Source organism: Ovis aries, chromosome 17, assembly GCF_016772045.2.
Source record: "Ovis aries strain OAR_USU_Benz2616 breed Rambouillet chromosome 17, ARS-UI_Ramb_v3.0, whole genome shotgun sequence".
NCBI lineage: Eukaryota > Metazoa > Chordata > Mammalia > Artiodactyla > Bovidae > Ovis > Ovis aries.
The window spans coordinates 62,760,417-62,784,646 of NC_056070.1; the positions used below are offsets into that span (position 1 = coordinate 62,760,417).

At 43.5% G+C, this 24,230-nt stretch overlaps 1 protein-coding gene and 1 non-coding gene across 10 annotated transcripts; one reads left to right on the top strand and one right to left on the bottom strand.

The window, feature by feature from the left end:
• Positions 1-160: 160 nt before the first annotated feature.
• On the top strand, positions 161-18,611 carry SIRT4 (sirtuin 4). Of its 9 annotated transcripts, XR_009596816.1 has the most exons (6): positions 161-231; positions 2,825-2,859; positions 8,700-9,200; positions 11,255-11,549; positions 11,874-12,086; positions 14,135-18,611. XR_009596816.1 is itself a non-coding variant. In XM_060400585.1 (5 exons), exons 3-5 carry the CDS (start codon positions 8,701-8,703, stop codon positions 12,024-12,026), a joined length of 948 nt encoding a protein of 315 aa, XP_060256568.1. In that variant the 5' UTR covers positions 161-231; positions 2,825-2,859; position 8,700; the 3' UTR covers positions 12,027-18,611.
• LOC114108902 (U4 spliceosomal RNA) lies at positions 521-661 on the bottom strand. The gene has a single exon (XR_003585629.1). It is a non-coding gene; the product is annotated as a U4 spliceosomal RNA (small nuclear RNA).
• Positions 18,612-24,230: the final 5,619 nt, after the last annotated feature.

The window sequence follows — 24,230 nt, forward strand, 5'->3', positions numbered from 1 at the left end:
TTCCCTGCAGATGGTTACATTTAAGGCCCATCGGGGGGCTTCTTGTGGTTGGGCCGTCTCTTGTCGAACACTATTATTTTGGAAATAGCGCTTTCGCTGGGGATGCTGGGGAATGTTATGCAAATTAGCATGACGTCACAGAGACGAAGCGAGTTGACTTGTACTCTGAGGAGGAAACAGCATCAGGAGGACCGGAAAAGCGAGGGCACACCAAAGAAACAGGAATTGGAGGTGAGAATGCGGGGGCGGCAAAAAGCATTTTCAAAAACCGAATTAAGAATCTCAATCGTTGGTATTACAAAGAAAAAAAATTAGACGCAGCACGAGTAGAAAACTGTACTTGCTTATCCACGTTTGATCAAGCAATCTCAAATCCGCCAACTACTTAAAAATCCACCAAAAACTTAAAATGCTAAGTTAACGGCTATAAGTGAAAACAGCACCTATTTTCACAAGATGGTTTCAGACCCCTATTTTTAATCGGAAAAATAGTACTTTCTTTTAAAACCAAATTATTCAGTCTCCGTAGAGACTGTCAAAAATTGCCAATGCCGACTATATTTCAAGTCGTCACGGCGGGGTATTGGGAAAAGTTTTCAATTAGCAATAATCGCGCCTCGGATAAACCTCATTGGCTACGATACTGCCACTGCGCAAAGCTAACGAGTAACGCCCCTTCTCATCGTTCCCAATAAGCAAGGTTCCTATTACAGAAAGGTGAGTTGGAGGCTCATGGCAAAACCCTTAATTATTGAATGAATAAAATTTAGACAACCATATGAAGAGCTCTCGGAAAGCTATAAGCTGATTCAGTTGCTTGATTTCGCTTAGTTTTTAGTGTCGAATGAAGCAAAGCATTGTGGGCGGGAACATGCTAATTAACTTAACTCACGACTACGAACTGGGGAGAAAAAGAAATGTGCTCTGTGTTAAGAGTGCTGTTCACTTGGCTCTGATTCACGGTGTGACTATCCTCTGAGAAAGTGTTGGTTATTATGATTATTGTTGTTGTTTTTAATTGTAGAAAAGTGTGCATAACATAAAATTTGCCATTTGAACCATTTTTAAGTGTACAGTTCAGTAGCAACCATCACCACTGCACACCTCCAGAACTTTTTCATTATCCCAGACTGTTCCCATTAAACACTAACTCCCTATTCTTCTCCCCACAACCCCTGGCAACCCCTATTCCATTTTCTATAAATTTAGTAACTCAAGAATCTCATTGACAGAGGAGCCTGGCAGGCTACAGTCCATGGGGTCGCCAGAGTAGGACACAACTTAGCAATAAAACCACCACAAGTACTTCGTATAAGGAAATCACACATTTATTTGACCTGTTGTATCTACCTTATCTCAGAGCATGTTTTTAAGGTTCCTCCATGTTGTAGTATATTTCAGAATTTCATTCCTTTCTATGGCTGATATTCTACTGTAGGGAATTTTGTTATCCATTTATTCGTTGACAGGAGGTTTCTTCCTTCCATTGTGAGAAATGTCTCTATGAACACTGGCATTCAAGTATCAGTTTAAGTTCTTATTTCAATTCTTTTGTGTATATATCTAGAAGTGGAATTTCTGAATCATATGGTAATTTAATATTTAACCTGAGAAAGTTTTCTCTGGACAGGACATATTAATTCGGCAGAGAGAGGTTATTTCCACAGAAATGCCCACCGTTTGTGAGTTTGAAGTAACAGTCGCTCTCATTGTGAAGGCTACTAGAAATCTTTATCTGGACTTGTTTCAGCTCTGAACTATATTTTCCAAACGACTGTTGGTTTTTGCTACTCACTAAGATGAAAACGGTAGTCTCTGAGAAAATTATATTTCCCCTAACATTTCATTATGAAAAACTTCAAACACAAAATGTTCAGTGTATTGCTTACTGAATATTCATGTAGTCATCAACTAGATGTAAAAATGACATAAAAGGGATTTTCCTGGTGGTCCAGTGGTTAAGAATGCGCCTACCAATGCAGGGGACACATGTTCCATCCCTGGTTGAGAAAGACCCCACATGCTGCAGGGTAACTAAACCTGTGCGACACTGCTGAGCCCACGCTGCAGATCCCTGGCTCCTCAACAAGGGAAATGACCGACCGCAGTCAGAAGCCTGTGCGCTGCAACTACAGAGTAGCCCCCAGTCTCTGCAACCAGAGAAAGCCAGCGCACAGCAACAAAGACCCACTGCAGCCAAAATTTTTTCTAAAAAAGGCCTGTTTGATGCTGATGTCTAGTTAACTTCCCCCCCCCCACCACCCCCACAGCCAGGGTAGGAAAAAACAGCAGAGAGAAAAAGAAAAGACTAACAGTGTGATTTAGAGGACTTTGTCATTAATGCCTGGTGCAGTGGATTTGTGAGAAATGAAAAGACTAGCATCATCCAAGGAATTTCTCAGCCCTTGAGAATGTCTCGATTGGGTGGCTCATTACACCCTGTCAGTAGCTACCAAGGGAAATTGTATTTCACCAGCTGTCTTGGATGACTTCACCCTCCACAGATGACTTCCCAGCACTAAGAAAGCTGGAAAACTCAGCTAACTTCTCCCCAGAACATGAGATTCTTTGAGGCCTAAAGGCACAATAATCTTGTGTTCCTGGCCAGTCTCTTAATGATGCTTATTCCCCTAGGAGAACTGGGGAAATAATGTGGATATGAAGTTTTCCATGATAATATTGGCCTGAGATGGGGGTAATGTCATGTTTTGACATTTCTATAGGTTTTGATCAAACGCTCTTTGGTGCAGAAAATATTCTGGATTATAATTTTTTGCCTTAGTTTCCAGTCTACATTTTGATCCTTTTTTTTTTTTTTTTTCAGCCGGGATTTCCTGTGGCTTCCCTGTGTCTCAGCTGGTAAAGAATCTACCTGCAGTGCGGGAGACCTGGGTTCGATCCCTCCAAGGGAAGATCCCTTGGAGGAGGGAACAGCTTCCCACTCCAGTATTCTGGCCTGAAGAATTCCATGCACTGTATATTCATGGGGTGGCAGAGTCAGGCATGACTGAACGACTTTCACTCACTTTCAGCCAGGGTGGTCAGGTTAACTAAGGCACAAAATATTCATGTCAGGTGATTCTCCCAGCCCAGAGACCTATTTGAGGTGTGACTGGAGGTACTGCTCCCAAAGTGATCTCTGATAGCCTCGACCTGCAGTGGCTTGAAGCAGGGTTTCCGTTCCCAGCCTGAGATTGAGGTTGGGTCTTGCAGAGAGAGAGCTGAATCCTAACTACTAGACCAGTGATGAGTGACAAGGCCCTGGCTTTGCAAAAAAAGAATTCCCACAACGACAAAAAGTAGTGAGACAAGTAAAATGTTTGTTAGGAGGAAAAAGAGTACTGTACATGTAGATAGACACACAGGCGGACTCAGAGTTGCAGCCTCATGGTAGCTTGAATCACTTATATGGGGCATTTCTTCTGGGTTTCTTTTGGCCAGTCATTTATTTATTTATTTATTTATTTGACTACAACAGGTCTTCATTGTGGATGCAGGTTCTTTAGTTGTGGCATGCAACTTATTGGTTGCAGTATATGGAGTCCAGTTCCCTGACCAGGGATCGAACTCTGGCCTCCTGCTTTGAGGGCATGGAGTCTTAGCCACTGGACCACCAGGGAAGTCCCAGGCCAGTCATTTCAATTTGCCTGGTTCTGAGTCCCTATTCGGTGCTTCTCACTATCTTCCAATGTGTGCACATGAATCTCTGTCAGGATGGATTTCACCAAAAAAGCTTATGGGTAAATTTAGTATCATTCCTCTTTTGACCTCCAAGGAGTTTTCTGGTCTGGAAGTCAAGGTTTCCTTGACTTGAAGGATGAGAAATATGTGGTCTCTTATTTTCATCTGGGCAGGACCAAGCCTCTTCTCTTGGTTGTACTGCTATTGATATTTTGGAGTTTCTGTCTACAGGAAATAAACTCAAATTGCTTTCCTTGTGGATGAGTGGGGGCATCTACCTCCTGCTTCAAAACTACTGAACTTACTTTACCAATATTTACCTCTATGCATTCAATGAGAGTAAACTGACTCCAGCTTTCATACTACTTCTCTGGGCCTCAGTTGTTGTTGTTGTTGTTGTTGTTGTTGTTGTTGTTGCGTTTCACTTGGCGGTGTCCGGTGGCTTGAGGGATCTTAGTTCCCTGACCAGGGATTGAACATGCACCATCAGCAGTGAAAACTCTGAGTACTGACCACTGGACCATCCGAGAATTTCCCTCACTTCATTTTAAAATGGGGGAAGTGATTCCTTAGAGTAGTCTTCAAGGTCAGTGCTAGCTGTTTTGATGTGTTCTAAAGCACAAACTGATGTCTTATCCAGGCAGTGCTACAGATCAGTGGTTCTCACTGGCTGCCTGTTAGAAACAACTGTGAAGTTTGTAAAACGGCTTGGTGCCCAAGTGTCTCCCCAGACCAGTTAAATCAGAATTTTTGGAAGTAAGACTCAGGCATTGTGTTGGTTAATTTAATAAAAACATAAGATGAGAAATAAAATTGGAGAAGCCACATGTGTAATCATATTAGTCCCTGTATATTATATTTCACTTTAATTGTTCCTTTCAACTGTAATCGGTTTCCCAGACATTTGTGAATGAATTCCTTCACAACTTACTGCATGATGGGAACCTGATTCCGTTTCGATGCGTGGGAAGGATTGTAAACACTGAAGTTGAGGATAAGTCAAACCTAGATCCATTGCTGAAGCTTCTAATGAGAGAGTGAATTCCATTTGGATTGTCAACTAAAAATGATGTACAACGTGAGAGTTGTGAGTTAAGTTTTATTTGGGGTAAAATGAGGACTGCAGCCTGGTGGACAGCACCTCCGGTAGCTCTGAGAGACTGCTCCAGAGAGGTAGTGAGGGAAGGGCAGTATGTAAGATTCTGGTGAAAGGGGAGCTTACAAAAGGTGTTCTGTTAATGATGTCACCATGAAGGGATTTAGTGATTTTCTAGATAGGAAGAAATGGCAAAAACTGGGGTCATGAAATCAGTTCCTGAAAATATCTAACTATCTAAAGACCTGTCCCACCAGGTTCCCTGGAGCAGAGTGCCTCACTCCACCCTGAAGTCCCTTAGGGGATGTTAAGGGTCAATAGCTGCAGCAGCACAGGATTCAATCTCCTTTTTTTGTTCAATCGCTGGCAAATGCTCTTTGCAGCTCTTTGCAATTACGAATTTGCAAGTGCCAATTTGTAATTGACAGGATGTACTATTTTTTTTTTTAATTTATTTATCTGGCTATGCTGGTTCTTCGCTGTGGCACGAGAGAGGCATGTGTGATCTAGTTCCCTGACCATGGATTGACTGGGGCCCCTGCTTTGGGAGCACTGAGTCTCAGCCACTGGACCATCAGGGAAGTCCTTGAATGTATTATTTTGCACTCAGGACACTGGCATCTAAACTAACCGCTTCTCTCTCGAAAACACGATGGCTTAGGAGACAGCTGCACATCGCATACCTGGGTTTGAAACCTCTGACTAGAGAAGGCCAACAGGGGGCCTTACTGGACAATCTGGGTCCCACAGCTGTGAACCCCAAAGGACTGTGGGTTTTGTAGTTTTCTTGCATCATTTCTGCTTCATGAACTACATTTCCCAAAATGCAAATATAGCCGGTCTGTCCCTGTTGGGTGTAAAGTGTCCCTTAAGCTGTGGAAGGTAAGTGTGTTCTGTGCGGGCTGCAGGTTTCTAGAAATTGTGATTCCATTTCTCTTCTTTGCCCTTTGGTGGGACCTGGGAGAGAGCAGTTGTTCCAGTAGAGCATGTTTTCACCGGGGTTTCCCGAGACCTTTGGTCTCAGGAATCGGGAACCTGTATTTGTCTAGCTGTTCACGTGTTACTCTGGAAAGTCAGGGTCCTGATCCCAGCTCTGGAAAGCCCAATATAAAATAATGTTTACGTATGGGGTGAGTGTCACTGGAGAATGTCTACATTTTATTAAAATCTATGTCAAGGCCTTGTTTTTTTTACAGCTAGAAAATCTGAGGAAGACTGTCTTGTCATGTCTCATGACTCTTCACTGTGTCCAAGCATCTGTATTTGCAATTGAGGGTAAACTAATAGAATATGGGGGAAATAGAATAAAAGGTAGGCGAGTGCTTAACTACATTAATAAAATCCTGAAAAGTCTGAGCAACAGTTTCATCACCTAAACTGGAACTCAAATATGCCTCTTTAGTTTATGAAGAAATAAGATAATTTTAATTTATAAAGTGGGAAGTAGGTTTTTGGGACACACAGTCCCCCGAGGGATGGTTTTAACTAAAAATATAAATGTGTTCCTCTGATACAGACATCTTTAGATGGAGTCATAGATAGGTTAACAATGAGCTATTAAAGGACTTAAATTTTTTTTAATTTTTGTCTGTGTCGGGTCTTCGTTGCGGCACGCAGAATCTCAGTTCCCAGAAAGTGTTGAAAGCGTTAGTCGCTCAGTCGTGTCCAACTTTTTGTGACCCCATGCTCTGTAGCCCACCAGTTGCCTCTCTCCAGGGGATTCCCAGGCAAGAATACTGGAGTGGGTTGCCATTTCTTTCCCTAGGGGATCTTCCTGACCCAGGGATCAAACCCCCATCACCTGCATTGGAAGGCAGATTTTTAACTACTAGACCACCAGGGAAATCCCAACCACTCACTTTTTGAAGTTTATAAGAATTCAGTTCTGACCAGCCAGGTGTTACTTGGAGAGACAGAATAGTTCTTATGTTAGAATTCTGCTTTATCATTTTACCTCCCTCCTTTTTAAAATAGATTTCATTTTTTAGAGGCCTTCTTCCTCTTTTTTTTCTTTTTCTTTTTTTTCAGGAAACCAAAATATACAGTTTCCCTTGGATGCAGAAAGCCTTGGCAGATTTGCCACTCATAATTAACTCCTATCTGATGGTCAGAGTATAGGAGAGGTATGGCTCTTAGGAGACCAGGAAGACAAGATAGGCTTGAGCTATCATGAAATAAAACTATACATTTTATTTTGTGAACAAGGTTGTTGTTGTTTAGTTGCTCTGTCATGTCTGACTCTTTGTGACCCCCTGGACTGTAGCCCTCTAGGCTCCTCTGACAATGGGATTTCCCAGCCAAGCATACTGGAGTGGGTTGCCATTTCCTTTTCCAGGACATCTTCCTGACCCAGGGATCGAACCTGCATCTCTTGGGTCTCCTGCATGGGCAGGCGGGTTCTTTACCACTAATGCCACCTGGGTTTGGGCTTCCCTAGATCAGGAAAAACCCCTGGAGAAGGGCACTAAATAAGGATGTTACCCACACTTTTCTTTTAGTTTCTTGCCTAGAGTTAAGGTTTGTCTATGTGAGTTTAGGCTGAACTTAGCCCTTGTTTACTGCTGTACTGTTGATAATCATGTGCTCTTGCTGTCATTTTTGTCTAGGTCAAGGGCAACATGAGGGAGCTATACGTTTTAAGTTACCTGCCCTTGTTCACTATGTCTGTTTGTTTCAAATATGTTTTCTCCAAATACTATATGATTGCTAATATCATCCAGATATTGGAATTTTGTCTACCATTAAGGCAAAATATTCCATATTTTAGCTTCTCTTCAAACTTCTCCATTCTTCTTTCTTCTCATTAAAAAAAAATTATTTATTTGGCTGTGTTGGGTCTTAGTTGTGTCACATGGGATCTTCCTTGCCATGCGACCCTTGAGCTCCAGAGCATGTGGGCTCAGAATGTTGCAGTTTAATGGGGAGTAGTTGTTGCAGTTTCCCTACATTGGAAACAGGGAGTCTTAACTACTAGACCACCAGAGAAGTCCTTTCTGATTTTTCTGATCACATCTCTGGGCTTATAAAATATGGGTATAAACATTTTACTTGGCTCTTGGCATTTTCATGACTTTCAGCATTTCTGTACTTCCACTGTCCAGGGCACACTAGGGCATCTGCAATCCAAACATTCCTCTAAGAAATTACCGTTAAAAATTGTATTTGTTATTGTGGAGATAGGTAACGAACCCCCATCCTTGGATCTAACACAGATCCTCAACAATGAACAGCTCTTGGTTAATCTTGTGCTATTTATATACTCCACCTGTTGATTATTCACTCATCTGTTTTGTGTATTTTTTAATTAAATTAAAAATTTTAGGGACTTCCTTGGTGGTCTAGTGGCTAAAACTCCGTGTTCCCAATGCAGGGGGCTCAGGTTCGATTCCTAGTCAGGGAACTAGATCCCACATGCCACAACTGAATGATCCCACGTGCTGCAACTAAGACCTGGTGCTGCCATATAAATATTTAGAAAAACCTTTTTTTTTAACATTTAGTTGAAAGTTTCAGTTGTACAACATAGTGATTCATAATGTTTAAAGGTTATATTCCATTTATAGTTATTATAGAATATTGGCTATATTCGTGTTGTACTATATATCCTTATAGCTTATTTATTTTATAGATCAATAGTTCGTACCTCTTAATCCCCTCTCCCGTCTTGCCCTCCCCCCCTTCTCTTGGTTATCTTGATTTTTAAAACCCAGTTTCTGAACTTCCCCGGTGGTCTAGTGGTTAAGACTCTGAGCTTCCAGTGCAGGGGCACCGGTTCGATCCCTGGTCTCAGGGAAGGTCTCTGCATTCTATGGGATGCACCATGTGGCAAAAAAAAAAAAAAAAAGATAAAAAACAAGTAATTTTTTAAAAAAAAAAAAAAAAAAATATAAAGTTTCTCCTGTGATGCTTTTTTTCTCTCTAGCATGAGGATGAGCTTTGGGTTAACTTTCAAAAGGACAGCAAAAGTCCGCTGGAGGGCGAACTTCAGCCAGCAGTGCTCACTCAGATCCACTGGGTTATTTGTGCCACCAAGTCCTCCTCTGGACACTGAGAAGGTCAAAGAGTTACAACGCTTCATCACCCTTTCCAAGAGGCTCCTAGTAATGACCGGGGCAGGAATCTCCACTGAGTCAGGGATCCCAGACTACAGGTCAGAAAAGGTGGGACTTTATGCCCGCACAGACCGGAGGCCTATCCAGCATGGGGATTTTGTACGGAGCGCTCCCGTCCGCCAGCGGTACTGGGCTAGAAACTTTGTGGGCTGGCCTCAGTTCTCCTCCCACCAGCCTAACCCTGCACACTGGGCTCTGAGCAACTGGGAGAGACTTGGAAAGCTGCACTGGTTGGTGACCCAAAACGTGGATGCCTTGCATACCAAGGCGGGGAGTCAGCGCCTAACAGAACTGCACGGATGCATGCACAGGTAACGAAAAACCTAAAACAGTGAATGTAGAAATGTGTGCTCCGTCAGAGCAGGGACCCTGGCCATACTGATCACTGCTGTCTTCTCTAGACCATGAGGAAATGACTCAGGAGGAAGTTGTTTACTCTGGAGTTAATCCTAGCAAATTCAGTGAGGGAATGGGATGTGAAACCTGGAAGATAGGAGAGCTAGGGAAAGGTTATGCTAATGAATGGGTTATTGCTTGGGACAGCTGGGGCTCAAGCCTGTCAGGGGCCCTCTGACTGTACAGCAGTTTCAGAATCATCTCACTGAAAATCAAGGGACCTGGGGCGTTTATCCGTCATCTCCCGTCCTTCATTGGTGGAGGGGGACTCTGGGAGAATTAACTCCCTAATGCTGACTCTGCTCCTGCAGGAAAGCTTCTATGGCCAGAGAATTAGGAAGCCACTTATAAGAGATCTGGATGCAGGTAGCCTCTGAGTGTTCCCAGGGAACTGTGAGCAGACCACCAACAGCACGTGCTACAAACGGCTGGGTCCCCAGTGCCTAGACACATAGATCACAGGATAGCCAGGACCCAGTAAAGACTGATGAAATGAACATACGTAGCCCTGGTCGTAACTTGCAGCTAAGGGGAGCCCATTTCCTTATCTTTAAGCCTGGGAAACAGTTCTCTGCAAACTGAAATCAGTCCACCATTTGTAAACTCTTTATTGGGTGCCTGCAACGTGTGGTGTGTACCGGTGTGCTCCTTGCTGGTGTGGAGGGGTCAAAACCAAAATATAAAATGTGGTCTGCATTTTATATATATATATAATAATAATAATACCAAAATATAATATGTGAGAATTTGGTAATCTGTTTGTTGGGGGGACCAGAAAATACCAGGTTTAATGACAAATAACTCCACACATGACTGTTATTTTATGTGGTCCTTGATAGACATGTTTTACAGGTTCAGAGAAACAGTGAAGACTGGAGTAATCAAGAAAGCTTTTATAGGTGAGGTGGGGCTGGAGAATAGCTCAGGTTTGACTTGACAAAGGCGGGGAAGGAGGGCTTTCCATATGAAGGGAACTTTTGTAGACTGTTGGACTGGTCTCCTTGGAGACTAGTATGAAATCAGCTTGTCTGGGAAGGCTAGACCCAAATCCTGGATGCATTTGAAAATCTTGCAGTGCTGATTTGGATCTGTTGTGAGAGACCAAAGGGGGCTGTTGGTGGTTTCTGAACAAGAAAGCAATATGATAAAAATGGCATGTGAGGAAGGATGGACAAGATTAGGAAGAGTGGCTCAGGGAGGTCAGCCAGAAAGACTTAGACTAAGGTGGTGTCAGGGAATGAGCTGGGGATGGCTATGAGTTCATTAAGTTTTTTTCTGTGGTGAAAATTTTTTAAATCCACAGAAGTAGAGTCCCACGTACCATCACCCAGATTCAGAGTTTTATCAAGTCTACTTTATCCTTTCTCTCCATCTCTTCTTAAATTTTTCCCCACTTTGGCCTCACTGTGTGGCATGCAGGATCTTAACTCCCCAACCAGGGATCAAACCTGTGCCCCTTGCATTGGGAGTGGGGGGTCTTAAGCACTGGGTCGCCAGGGAAGTCCCATCTTCTTAAATATTTTAAAACAAAGCTGGGACCTGGCAGTGAAAGCCTGGAATCATAACCACTAGGCCACCAGGGAACTCCTGGGAAAGTGTTTTCATGGGCAGCGATTATTACAGCAAATGATTAGAGCAGAAGATGGAGGGGGTGGAAAACCCTGGTTTTGGGACAAAGGAAATCTGGTAAAGTCTTTGTAGTCATGTTAAGGATAAAAGTGAGCTGCAGCAGATTTAAGCAGGGAGTGGGTGGTGAGGAAACAAATGCATATTGTTCTAGAAGGCTGGCAGGCACTGGAAGGGAGGTGATAGCTAAAGAGGTCATGACAAGGTATTAATAAAATGAGGGGAAACGGGGGTATCAGGGAGAGAAAGCCATCGTGATGGAGGAGCTGGAGATGGCTGGGAGGAAAGGTCTCCGGCAGCTTTGTGCCTCCCCCAGGACAGTCGGCCTCCTCTGTGGTTTCAGGGTCCTCTGCTTGGATTGTGGGGAGCAGACTCCTCGTGGGGCACTGCAGGAACGGTTCCAAGTCCTGAACCCCACCTGGAGTGCCGAGGCCCACGGCCTGGCTCCCGACGGCGATGTCTTTCTCACCGAGGAGGAGGTACAGAGCTTCCAGGTCCCATCCTGCTCTCGATGTGGGGGCCCCCTGAAACCAGACGTCGTCTTCTTTGGGGACACAGTGAAGCCTGACAAGGTTGATTTTGTGCACAAGAGGGTGAATGAAGCCGACTCCCTCCTAGTGGTGGGATCTTCCTTGCAGGTAACTGGCTTGTTGTTACTGGTAACTGACTGTAGGCTGGGAGGCCCTGGTGGTGGTGGTGGTGGTTTAGTCACTAAGTCGTGTCTGATTCTTTCTGACCCCACAGACTGTAGCCCGCCAGGCTGCTCTGTGCCTGGCATTTCCCAGGCAAGTGTATTGGAATTGGTTGCCATTTCCTCTTCCTGGGGATCAAACCCATGTCTCCTGAACTGGCAGGCAGATTCTTTACCACTGAGCCACCTGGGGAGCCCTGGAGTGGCTCCCTATTTGATCTAGCTCTTTCTGCATCTAAAGAGCTCTCACCTGCCACTTCTACCCCGACAGGTGTACTCGGGTTACAGGTTCATCCTCACCGCCCGGGAGAAGAAGCTGCCCATCGCGATACTGAACATTGGGCCCACGCGGTCCGATGACCTGGCATCTCTGAAACTGGATTCTCGTTGTGGAGAGTTGCTGCCTTTAATAGACCCACGCTGACCACAGCCTGATGCTCTGGAGCTGGAAACTGGGGCTTTCACTTGAATTCTGCTGCTAAGGGTAAAAAACCTTAGATACCAGATTCCAGTTCCTGCTCAAGTCCAATACCACGCTTCCACTGCAGGGGGCCTGGTTCCATACCTGGTCAGGGAACTCAGATCCCACATGCTGAGGGGCGTGATAAAAAAAAAAAAGGATGGCCACTTTTAATTAGTATTTGTTTTTAGCTGTGCTGCAGGGGCTTTCTCTGGGCTGTCGCCAGTGGGAGCTACTCTTCATTGGGGTGCAGGGGCTTCTCATTGTGTTGTGTTCTCTTGTTACCTCTAGGCGGGAGGGGTTCACTAGTTGTGGCACGGGCTTAGTTGCCCTTCACCACGTGGAATCTTCCAGGACCAGGGATTGAACCCCTGTTCCCTGCATTGGTAGACGGATTTTTAACCAGTGAACCAACAAGGAAGTCTTGGTATGGCCATTCTTAACTGAAACTTAAGTGAAATGGTTTCTTAACGGTTAAGTGAAATGGTTTCTTAAATGAAACCATTCTTAATGTTTTTATGTACGTTAAGTGATATTGTTGGAAAGACTATGATTTTTGAATTCTAGGCACATAGCTATTTAAGACAATGTTCCAAAATCTGCCATTGCCTTTTTCCCCCATTACCAAAAATAACAGCTTTATTAAGATATGATTCCCATACCATAAAGTTCATCCTTTAAAAAGTATACTTTAAAAGTATATAATTAATGTGTTCTTAGTATACTCACAAAGTTTACACATGAATCACCACTACTTCTAGAACATTCTCATCATCCCAGGAAAAAACCCATTAGCAGTGATTCCCCATTTCCCACCCCCCTGGTCCTGACAACAACTAATCTTCTGTTTTTGCCTGTCCTGGACACTTCATACAGTAGGTAGCCTTTTGTGTCTGTCTTCTCTTAGTATAATGTTCTCAAGATTCACCCATATTGTAGCTGGTGTTAGTACTTTACCTCTATATCACCTATGAGTACAACCACTTAAAAAAAAAGTTTTTTTCCAGCTTTGAGATATAATTCATATATCATACAGTTCACTCATTTACTGCATACAATTCAATAGTTTTTCATATATTCCCAGGGGAGTAAAGCCACTTTTTTAAAAAACGGATTTTATTTTTTGAGGTTCACGGCAGAATTGAGCAGAAAGTACAGGAGGTTCCCATACATCCCTTCCCCCTGTTTACTCACACACTATTTGTTGTTTATTTACTGAAGGAATCTTGGTTGCTTCCAACTTTTTGGCAATTATGAATAAAGTGGAGGTTTTCTGTGGATGTAAGTTTTCATCTCATTTGGGCAAATACCAAGGAATGAGATCGCTGGATCACATGATAAGAATATGTTTAGTTTTTAGTTCTTTGATAGTAAGAAACTATCAAAGTGTTTTCTCAAGTGGCTGCTTCCCCACCAGCTATGTGTGAGAGTTCCCGTACACTACTTTTTAAAAACTTTTAATGAAGATGTAGAGCATCAAGATCAAGGAACAGAACACTGCTAGCCCCCAAGAAGTCCCCTTGGCACAATCACTTTTGAAAGTGTTAGTCATTCAGTTGTGTCCAACTCTTTGTGATCCCATGGACTGTAGCTCATCAGGCTCCTTTGTCCATGGAATTCTCCAGGAAAGAATACTAGAGTGGGCAGCCATTCCCTTCTCCAAGGATCTTCCCGACCCCGAGATCGATCCCAGGCATCTCACATTGCAGGCAGATTCTTTACCATCTGACCCACCAGGGAAGCCCACAATCACTTTTAACTAGTCTCTTATGACTAGAATAAAACATTATGGAAAGTGCAGGTGATACAGATAAGTAAAAAGGATTTTCATACAAATTACCCATAATCTCACCATCAAGATAACCAAAATTTAACATTCTGGTGTAACTGAATCAATCTTTTCTTACAAAAGTTGAATCAAGCAGTACAGTGTTTTACATCCTGTTTTCACCTTACAGAGGTGACATGCCCTAAATTCTGTGGTTTTTTGAATGGGGGACTGATGTACACAGCCATTTCCTCTTCCCCACTGTCGACTTATTTTGGCATTAACTTGTTTGATTTCTTTTCAGATACCTAAGGATTCATCCTGGCTTCCTCTATCGGACCGAGGCTTACCAACTGTAGCCTGCAGAGGGCGGCAAAGCAACATCTCTCTGCAGGACCATCTCTGAACCCAGCAGGTTTCAGAGCTCAGGAGTTAAAATCTTCAGGCTAATGAGATTTACCCCATAAAATGGACTTGCAGTTTCTTTTGATAGGAAAACTGCTTTTTAAAAATCTCATTAGGCAGAAGAAACAGCCCAGGAAATATGTAAACCAGAATGACCTCCAGAGTGCTAACCTAGGGATCTCACTAATATCCTGAGTAAGAGGGGGAAGGAAATTACTTAATTTCTAATTCTAAATGGTTAAATATATTTAAGTGAATCATTTTTATATACATTTTTTTTCAAAAAAATGATGAGCAATAATATGAATTAATTTTTTACTAACCAAGGAATAAAGGAAAGATTTTTAAAATAGCACATTAGGTATGTGGGTTGTACTTTTATATTTTTTTAATCAGCTGAAAATGAATGTAGCTTTTTGACCCAGTTCTCTAAGGATTTCTGCTTGATTTCAGCTGCTGGAATGAGACCAGCATTGAACCTGGTCCGTAGAGAGGAAACAGTGAATTCCCAAGTGGGTTCTTAAACTGATTTGTTTCTGCTGAAGGAAGCAGCAAGCCTTGTTTGATTACTGTGTTAGCCAGAGAGAATCATTGTCCTACACTAAAGCTTCTGCACAATCTCATCAAAAAGTGAAGCAGGTGAAAGATTCACAGCCTATTCTGGGTAGTCTTTTGTCTAAAATTGGGGCAAGCAGTATACATTTATCCTATATCTGCCTAGGAAGCAAATTTCAGTTAACTGGGATAACCCAAGATATTGAAAACACATAGCTTTCTTTCCTGCACAATATGTTTGCTCATAACCATTCATTAATTCTGGAGAGGCATAAGGTTGTTGTAAATCTCACTCCAGCTTTTTTGCATCTAGAGATACTAAGATGCTCTGAACAAGATTTGCTCAGTTACTGAAAGTTGGTACCACCAATAATTGCAGTCAAATCTGGGTCTTTTGAATTCCAAGCCATTCCCCTCCATGAATCTCATAAATGGTTACTGACCAACAGTGTATTTATCTACTAAGGCTACAAAGATACAGCCCCTTCTTCTCAAGTGGCTCACAAAAGTTGTGTTATCTCGCCCACCCTCATTCCTTACCAAAAGATGTCACAGAGTCAGGCATGAAATGACAGGAGAGAAAATTTAGTCCATCCCCGATTCACTTTGTCTAAGATCCAGACTTAACTAAGGCCACAGTTTTTAAAGAGCCAGGACTAGAGTCCAGGTAGATCTTCCTCCCAGTTCTTTTAGACAGCAGTGATTCCTACTTCTCTGAAGATTCCAGTTAGTAGGAAGTTAGCCTGAAGTGGAAGTCAACAGCACCCCTGGCCAAGAATGGTAACAATGTGGGCAGTGGAGACCAGGTTAGGCTGCCAGGGAGAGAGGTCAGGCTGTTTTATCACCTAATGCTGGTATAATTCATGAAACCAAGTCTTGAGGGCCTTAGGAATGTTTGTTTTGGTTGTATTTCCTCTGGAAATGAATTCTTTGCAAAAAAAAATTGCCTCAAGAGGAAGCTGGCATTTCCTGAAGCTGATGCTTCTCATGTCTCTTACTTTGCATCTTTTGCTTTCTTGTAGCTTGGCAGTTCCCAACTCGCTTCAAGTGCCCTGAGTTGGACTAACTGACTTCTACTAGCGGGTGCTGTCAGCTTGTCGCCGCCCTGGTTACACGGTTCTAACTGCATTCATCCAGCTTTGGCTGTGACTTTCACTCATATCCTTCCTAGTTGCTTCCACAACTGCTCTGCTATCACAGTTTTATTATATTGTTTGCTTTTTAATTAATTTATTGTGGTTGTGCTGGGTCTTCATTGCTACACACAGACATTCTCTAGTTGCAGTGAGTGGAGGCTACTCTTCTCTGTGGTGTTTGGGTTTCTCATTGCTGTGGCTCCTCTTGCTGCAGAGCACAGGCTTTTCAGCTCAGACTCAGCAGTTGGGCCTCATGGGCTTTAGTTGCCCCAAGGCATGTGGGGTCATTCCCAGACTATGGATTGGACTTGTGTCCCCGGCATTGCAAGGCAGATTCTTATCCACTGTACCATCAGGGAAGTCCTCACGGTTTTCATAAGTAGAAGTCATGAAGGCAAACATGCACAGAATACTCAAAATCTGCTTCCCACTAACACATTCTCCTTTCATGATGTTAAAACTGAATATCCTCTCGGCTCTCCCTTAAATATAGCATTTGTTGAACAGGCTATATCCCAGGCATTATGCAAAGTATTTTACAACGTATCAGCTGTGGACCCCACCAGAGAGGCTTGTGCATGCATCAAGGTCAGTCCTCATTGGATGCCAAATGTTTCCTGAGAGGATCAAAGGCAGGATGGATAGAAAATGCAACACTCCTAGGCAGGGTGACCAGCCATCCCAGATTTCCCAGTACTGAAGGAGTTTCCTGATGCAGGACTTGCAGTGCTAAAACCAAGATGACCTGTTCACCCTGCTCCAAGGAAGAGCAAAGGTTGCTGCCAGCTATAATAGTTAATTCCAGATATATTATTCTTGTTGAGATTCAGAATGGTCCGCTGACATCCAGATTGTTTCCTTAATTTTTTTTTTTTAATATTTGTCTGCTCCAGGTTTTAGTTGTGGCATGTAGAAGCTTTAGTTGCAGCACATGGGATCTAGTTCCCTGACCAGGGATTGCACCCAGGTCTCCTGCATTGGGAGCACAGAGTTTTAGCCTCTGGGCAACCAAGGACAGCCCTGATTCCTTAATTTTTATGTCACATGAACAAAAAGAAATTTAAACTCATCCAAGAAAGCAGAGTCTTTCTTCTTAATTTAGTACAGAAGGAATACAGCAATGCACTGAAACTCTTGGGATATAGGCAGACTTGGATTTCCAAAACTCTGTCTTGCTAATTAGTAGTTAGGTGAACTTGGGCAAGTTGTTTTTATCTAATTTTCAGTTTCTATAAACAAGGATAATAGGAGCTACTTCATTGGGTGGCTATGAAGATTAAACAAGTTAATGAAGCATGTATAGTTCACAGCACACAGCCTGGCAGAGTGAGCAAATGTCAGGCATTATCACTAGGATATGGGAGGCGGGTGGGATGGTGAGATGAGAAGCCATCCCATCTGCCTAAACCTTTGTCTTCTATTGAGTGCTCCTTTGAGTAGACTCACTCGGATCTCCCCCAGAGCTGCTTTTCCTTATTGTGTACCTGTTCATCTTAAGAGGGACTCCCCTGGTGGTCCAGTGGCTACTTCTGCTTTATTGACTCCACCAAAGCTTTTGACTGTGTGGATCACAACAGACTGTGGAAAATTCTTAGAGACGGGAATACCAGACCACCTTACCTGCCTCCTGAGAAATCTGTATGCAAGTCAAGAAGCAATAGTTAGAACTGGACATGGAACAACAGACTGGTTCCAAATCAGGAGAGGAATACATCAAAGTCGTATATTGTCACCCTGCTTATTTAATTTATATGCAGAGCACATTATGCAAAATGCTGGGCTGGAAGAAGAATAAGCTGGAATCAAGATTGCTGCAAGAAACATCAGTAACCTCAAATATGCAGATGACACCACCCTTATGGCAGAAAGCAAAGAACTAAAGAGCCTCTTGAAAGTGAAAGAGGAGAGTGAAAGTTGGCCTAAAGCTCAACATTCAGAAAACATATCATGGCATCCGGTCCCATCACTTCATGGCAAATGGATGGGGAAACAATGGAAACAGTGAGAGAATTTATTTTAGGGGGCTCCAAAGTCACTGCAGATGGTGACTACAGCCATGAAATTAAAAGTTGCTTGCTCCTTGGAAGAAAAGCTATGACCAACATAGACAGCATATTAAAAAGCAGAGACATTACTCTGCCAACAAAGGTCCGTCTAGTCAAAGCTGTGGTTTTTCCAGTAGTCATGTATGGATGTGAGAGTTGGACTATAAAGAAACCTGAGCACCAAAAATTGATGCTTTTGAACTGAGGTGTTGGAGAAGATTCTTGAGAGTCCCTTGGACTGCAAGGACATCAAACCAGTCAATCCTAAAGGAAATCAGTCCTGAATATTCACTGGAAGGACTGATGCTGAAGTTGAAACTCCAGTACTTTGGCCACCTGATGTGAAGAACTGACACATTGGGAAAGACCCTGATGCTGGGCAAGATTGAAAGCAGGGGGAGAAGAGGATGAGATGGTTGGATGACATCACCAATCTGATGGATATGAGTTTGAGCAAGCTCCAGGAGTTGCTGATGGACAGGGAACCCTGGTATGTTGCAGTCCATGGGGTCTCAAAGAGTCGGACACGACTGAGCGACTGAACTGAACTTGTCTTAAGGAAAAAAAAATTACAAAAGCCAAGCTTTGCTTGATGTAATAAAGCCTTTCTAAAGAAAATAAAGTATATTCTTCCAGAAAAGGAAACCCTCTTATGCTGTTGGTGGGAATGTAAATTGGTGCAGCCACTATGGAAAACAATATGGAGATTTCTCAAAAACCTAGAACTAGGGCTAACTAGCTTCTTATCCTGAGGATAAGTAAAAAAAAAAAAAAAAAAAAAGCACTAATTTAAAAAGATACATGCACCTTAATGAACACAGCAGCACTTTTACAATTGCCAAGGTATAGAAGCAACCTAAGTGTCCATCAACAGATGAATGGATGAAGATATAGTATATATACCCAATGGACTACTCAGCCATTAAAAGAACAAAGTCTTGCCATGTGCAGCAACATGAATGAACCTGGAGGCCATTATGCTAAGTGAAATAAGTCAGAGAAAGACAAAACACTGTATATCACCTACATGTGGAATCTTAAAAAATATAACAAACTAGTGAATAAAAAAGTGGCAAACTTACAGAGAACATATCTGTGGTTACCAGAGGTGAGACACAAGTGGGGAAGTGCAATATAGCGGGTAGGGGATTAAAAAAAAGCTTAGGTCTTCCCATGGGGCACAGTGGCAAAGGATCCACCTGTCAATGCAGAAGACCCCAGAGACTGGGGTTCAATCCCTGGGTCAGAAAGATCCCTTGGAGTAGGAAATGGCAACCTATTCGCTTATTTTTACCTGGAAAATTCCATGGACAGAAGCCTGGCAGGCTGCAGTTCATGGGGCCACAAAGAGTTGGACACCACTGCATGCATTAAAAAAAGGTTACTATGGGGTTATATGAAATCACCTGTTGCAAAACTTTTGAAATGTATAAAGTGGTATAGAATTTAAAGAATCTTTTGTTTAAAAAGTTGAAAAAAATCCTTCTTTCTTTGGAAAATAGTATTTATGGAACATTTACAAGCACCGTAGGAATCACTTTATAATCCACTGACTCACCTAATTCCCACAACCATGTGATCCGCACACTGTTATTTCTTTTTAAAGATGAAGCTCGTGAAGCTCAGAGACTTTAACTTGCCCAAGGTCACCTAAAAACACCAGGCCAGTAATCAAAGCCAGTCTGTCCAGTTCTGAGCTTGCTTGTGTATCTAGGCAACTGTTCTTTGAGAAAGAGGAAGAGCAAAGCTCAGGAAGCTCTCAGAAGTGACCCCCGTTGGGTCCTAAGATATGAACAGTCAATCACCAAGTGGGGTCATTCCAGATGGAGGGAACAAATGTAAACACATGGTCAGAACTGCAAATTCCTTCACCTTTTCTTCTCTAGAGGTGGGGATGAGGATTCAAGTGAGAATTTGGAACGCCTCAGAAGCCATCAGTTCATCCAAAACTCACTTGCCACTCTCCTTTGCCCTTCGCTCTTTTCTCCCCATTTTGATTCCGTCTAGTCAAAGCTATGCTTTTTCCAGTAATCATGTATGGATGTGAGAGTTGGACTATAAAGAAACCTGAGCGCCAAAGAACTGATGCTTTTGAACTGTGGTGTTGGAGAAGACTCTAGAGAGTCCCTTGGACTGCAAGTAGATCAAACCAGTCAATCCTAAAGGAAATCAGTCCTGAATATTCATTGGAATGACTGATGCTGAAGCTGAAACTCCAATACTTTGGCCACCTGATGCAAAGAACTGACTCATTGGAAAAGACCCTGATGCTAGGAAAGATGGAAGGCAGGGGGAGAAGGGGACGGCGGAGGATGAGATGGTTGGATGGTATCACCGACTCAATGGACACGAGTTTGGGTAAACTGGGAGTTGGTGATGGAAAGGAAGCCTGGCGTGTTGCAGTCCATGGGGTCGCAAACAGTCGGACACGACTGAGGGACTGAACTGAACTGAACTGACTGACTTTCCTGGCCCCCAGGATAAACGCAATGGAGGTGTTCCTAGCAGAGGGAACTGGAAAAGGAGGCGCTTGTGTGTAGACAATGAGAGTCCTAGAGTGTAGTTCACCCTTTTCTCACATTTGACTCGCCTACTCTGTCCTTGCTGCGGGATTCTGTATAACTCTGAGCCCCACCTTCCACGGACACCGACCACTGCGCCTGCGCTGGCTCGCCCTCACCCTCTACCTGACGCGAGAGGGGCGGGGCCGGGGACCGGGGTAAGCTGCGGTAGGCTGGGGCTCGGCCACTATTCACCAATAGAAAAGAGGAACCGAGAGCCACGTGGCCATAAGAAAACCAGTCACATTTGCTACTGAAATCCTTCATCCTGGAGTGTGGCTAGCGAATTCGCAGGCCTGAGAGCGCAAGATCTCGTGACCAGAAAAGGTAAATAAGGCCACGTGGTTTTTCTTCGATTGCGGCAAATGGTTGAGTGTCGCTGTACCTTCAGTGAAAGACTAATGAACGTGTGTGATGTGCCAAGCTCTGTGAAGATACTGTAGCTTCTGAGATATACCTAATCCTGACATCGCATCACTCTCGGTCCAGCTTATGTATTTATTCATTTAAATCATCCCAGCCGTTGTATCAGTGTTTCCGGTATTTCGTTTCCTGTAGTGAGCACCCCGCAGATGCTCATGAAGATTGCTACAGGAATATGTTACAGGAGTTCTCGCTCCCCCAACCCTTGGGATAATAAAAGAGGTAGGATTTTACGTAAGAGAGTATTTTTAGAGCCCAGCTTGAGTACTCAGGGGACTCTGTTGTTTATCAACTGAAAAAAATAGGAATCAGAAACAGTCCCCTAAAATCTTATTTTTCTTTCATCCAGACAGGGACTTGCAGTGTCCTTCCATTGAAAGAAGATATTCATAGGGACTTCCGGAGCTGTCCAATGGTTAAGACTCCTCCCTGCCAACACAGGGAGCACTTGGTTGAGTCTCTAATTGGGTAACTAAGATCCCTCAAGACAGGCAGCTAAAAAGTTTAAAAAAAAAAATGACCTTTACAGTTCTTTGAAGGCCGAGGCCAGGTCTAATTTAATTATTTGTCCCTTGCAATGATACTGTAGCACAGTATGTATAAAATACACATTCAACCTAAATGATGAATTTCGTTTTGGAAATAGTCCCGTTCTTGCCTGCGGAAAGGTGCTGAGCACTAATGATCATTTAGCATTCGGCGATTATTCATTGAGTGCCCTATATATCAAGTACAGTACCAGGCAGACAGAGATATGAAAGTGATTAAGACACCTCACTCTACCTTCAGCGATTCGCGATGTGATGGCATTTTTCCTCTAAATGACCAGATTTGGGTTCCAGTTTCAGCTATACCACCTTTGACAGATGACTTGCCTCTTTGAGTCAACTTCTTCATCTGTAAAATGGGGAGGTGATAATGCCTTCGACTATAGAGCTGTTGTGAGGGTGAGGAGGTAATTGTGCAAAACGCATGGCACAGTCTGGAAGGCAGAACATAGCCTATGTTACACAGCATATGCCAGTTTGACAAGCAAGGTGGGGGAAAAAGTCTCAGAAAACGCTAAACTGATGGCAGCTACTAACAATAAATCATTGTCTTCAGGCCAATCCCAGATACATTGTATCCTCAGCATTTTGTGCAGTGTCTGGCCCAGAGTGAGTATTGAATAAATATTCTTTGAATGGAGGAATTAAATGAAGGAGAAGTTGGGACCAAAGACGAATCGGCATGCACTCCTTTGCTGCCTACCACACACCCGGTAGTGTGTATTCTGTTAGTCTCCAGTGGTTTAAAACTGCTCAGTCGTGGCTTTTCATAGTCCACACGGTCCTTTCTCATCTTTGCTTTTCCAATTCAGCGCTCTTCTGTGCCCTTCTCCACTCTCTCTGGTGAATTTCATTGCCAGTGTAGTAATAAACTTTTGTAGAGAAACTTGGCTGAGTGACTTAGTGGTTAACAGCTCAGGCATTATCAAGGAGACCTACATGCTTCCTAAGTTGCCTCAGTCGCGTCCAATTCTTTACCACTAGCACCACCAGGGAAACCCACCAAAGAGACACATCTGGTCAAATCCTGACTCTGCCATTTGTGTCATCTCAGGCAAGTGACTTGACTTACCTGAATTTTTAGTTCCTCACCCGTAAACTGGAGGCAGTTGTATGGATCTCACAGAACTGGTTTGAACACTTAGTGAGATGAGACACGGAAAACGCTTAGCACAGTAATATATAGTAAGTGCTCAAGAGGTAGAAATTATTATTGTTAATTATATTTTCAGACTACGATGTAAAAGACCAACGTGTACAAATTCCTTCTCATCTTCCTTCTCTCAGAATTCCCTCTCTCCATCCCTCCCTCCGGTTTCCCAGGGGGCACTAGTGGTAAAGAACCTGCCTGTCAGTGCAGGAGACAGAAGAGACTCGGGTTCCATGCCTGGGTTGGGAAGAGTCCCCCGGAGGAGGGCATGGCAACCCATTCCAGTATTCTTGCCTGGAGAATCCCATGGGCACAGCCTGACGGAGGTCACGAAGAGTCAGACACGACTGAAGTGACTGAGCACAGTCTTTCTCCCTCCCTCAGAATTCCTCTCACCCCCCTTCTCTTAGAATTCCTACTCATCCGCCTTCTCTCAGAATTCCCTCTCACCCAGCTTTTCTCAGGAATCCCTCACACCCTCTCTCACTCTACTTCTCTCAGAATTTCCTCACTCAGAATTCCCGCTCAGTCTCCTCTGAGAATTCCCTCTCACCCGACCTCACTCAGAACTCCCTCACTCACATTTCCTCGTACCCTCCTTCTCTCATAATTCCCTCTCGGCCTCCTCCTCCCAGAATTGCCTCATATCCTCCCTTCCTCAGAATTTGCTCATTCTCTCACTCTCCTCTCAGAATTCCTTCTCACCTTCCTTCTCTCAGTATTCCCTCTGACTCTCCTGCTCTCAGAATTCTCTCACTTTCCTTCTCTCAGATTTTCCTCTCTTGTTCTCTCAGAATTCCCTCACAAACTTTCTCACACCTGCCTTCTCTCCGAACCCCCTCTCACCCTCCTTTGCTCAGAATCCCCTTGCTCAGAAATCCCTCACTCTCCTCCCAGAATTCCTTCTCACCTTCCTTCTCTCAGAATTCCCTCACCTTGTCTCAGATTTGTCTCATACCCTCCATCTCTCAGAATTCCCTCACAGCCTCCCTCGCTCAGAATTCCTCTCGCTCTCCCCGAATTCTCTGTCCCGTGCGTGCATGTTCGCACACACACACACACCAGCTTGTAGACGGTGGTGAAGGCTTTGTAGAGTTTAGAAAGGAATTATAGGGGGAAAAAAAGGTTGAACACAGTTGGAAGTAAAAGACAGAGAAACAAGGAGGGCAGGTCTGACTCAAACCGAAGAGCCCAGCGCCTCAGGCAGGGCAGGGTGTGGTTAAGAGCCGGTGTTCTGTTTGGACTGTCTGGCTTCAGATCCCTTCCTTGCTCTTTACCAGATGCATCTCTCTTGGTGGGTGAATGACCTTTCTTACTGAAGCTCAGCTTAGAAAAATAGGATTTGCTAATAGTGTCTAAATCTTATAGGGCTGCCCAGAGAATTTAGAGACACACAGTTCTGGCACAGAGTAAATCATCCGTGTTATTAATCACTATTCAGGTCTCATGGTACTCACTTCCTAGAAATATCCCTCTAAATCAGCTTCCAGGTCTGGAACAAATGATGCTCCCAAAGAACCAGGAAGAAATTTAGTCATGTTCAGTAGGCAGAGAATAAAACAATCTCCAAGCTGGAG

Coding starts and splice junctions, on each gene's coding strand:
- SIRT4 (XM_060400584.1), top strand. CDS start 8,701: ATGAGGATGAGCTTTGGGTTAACTTTCAAAAGGACAGCAAAAGTCCGC. Junction 9,201..11,254: donor CTGCACGGATGCATGCACAG/GTAACGAAAAAC, acceptor CTGTGGTTTCAG/GGTCCTCTGCTTGGATTGTG.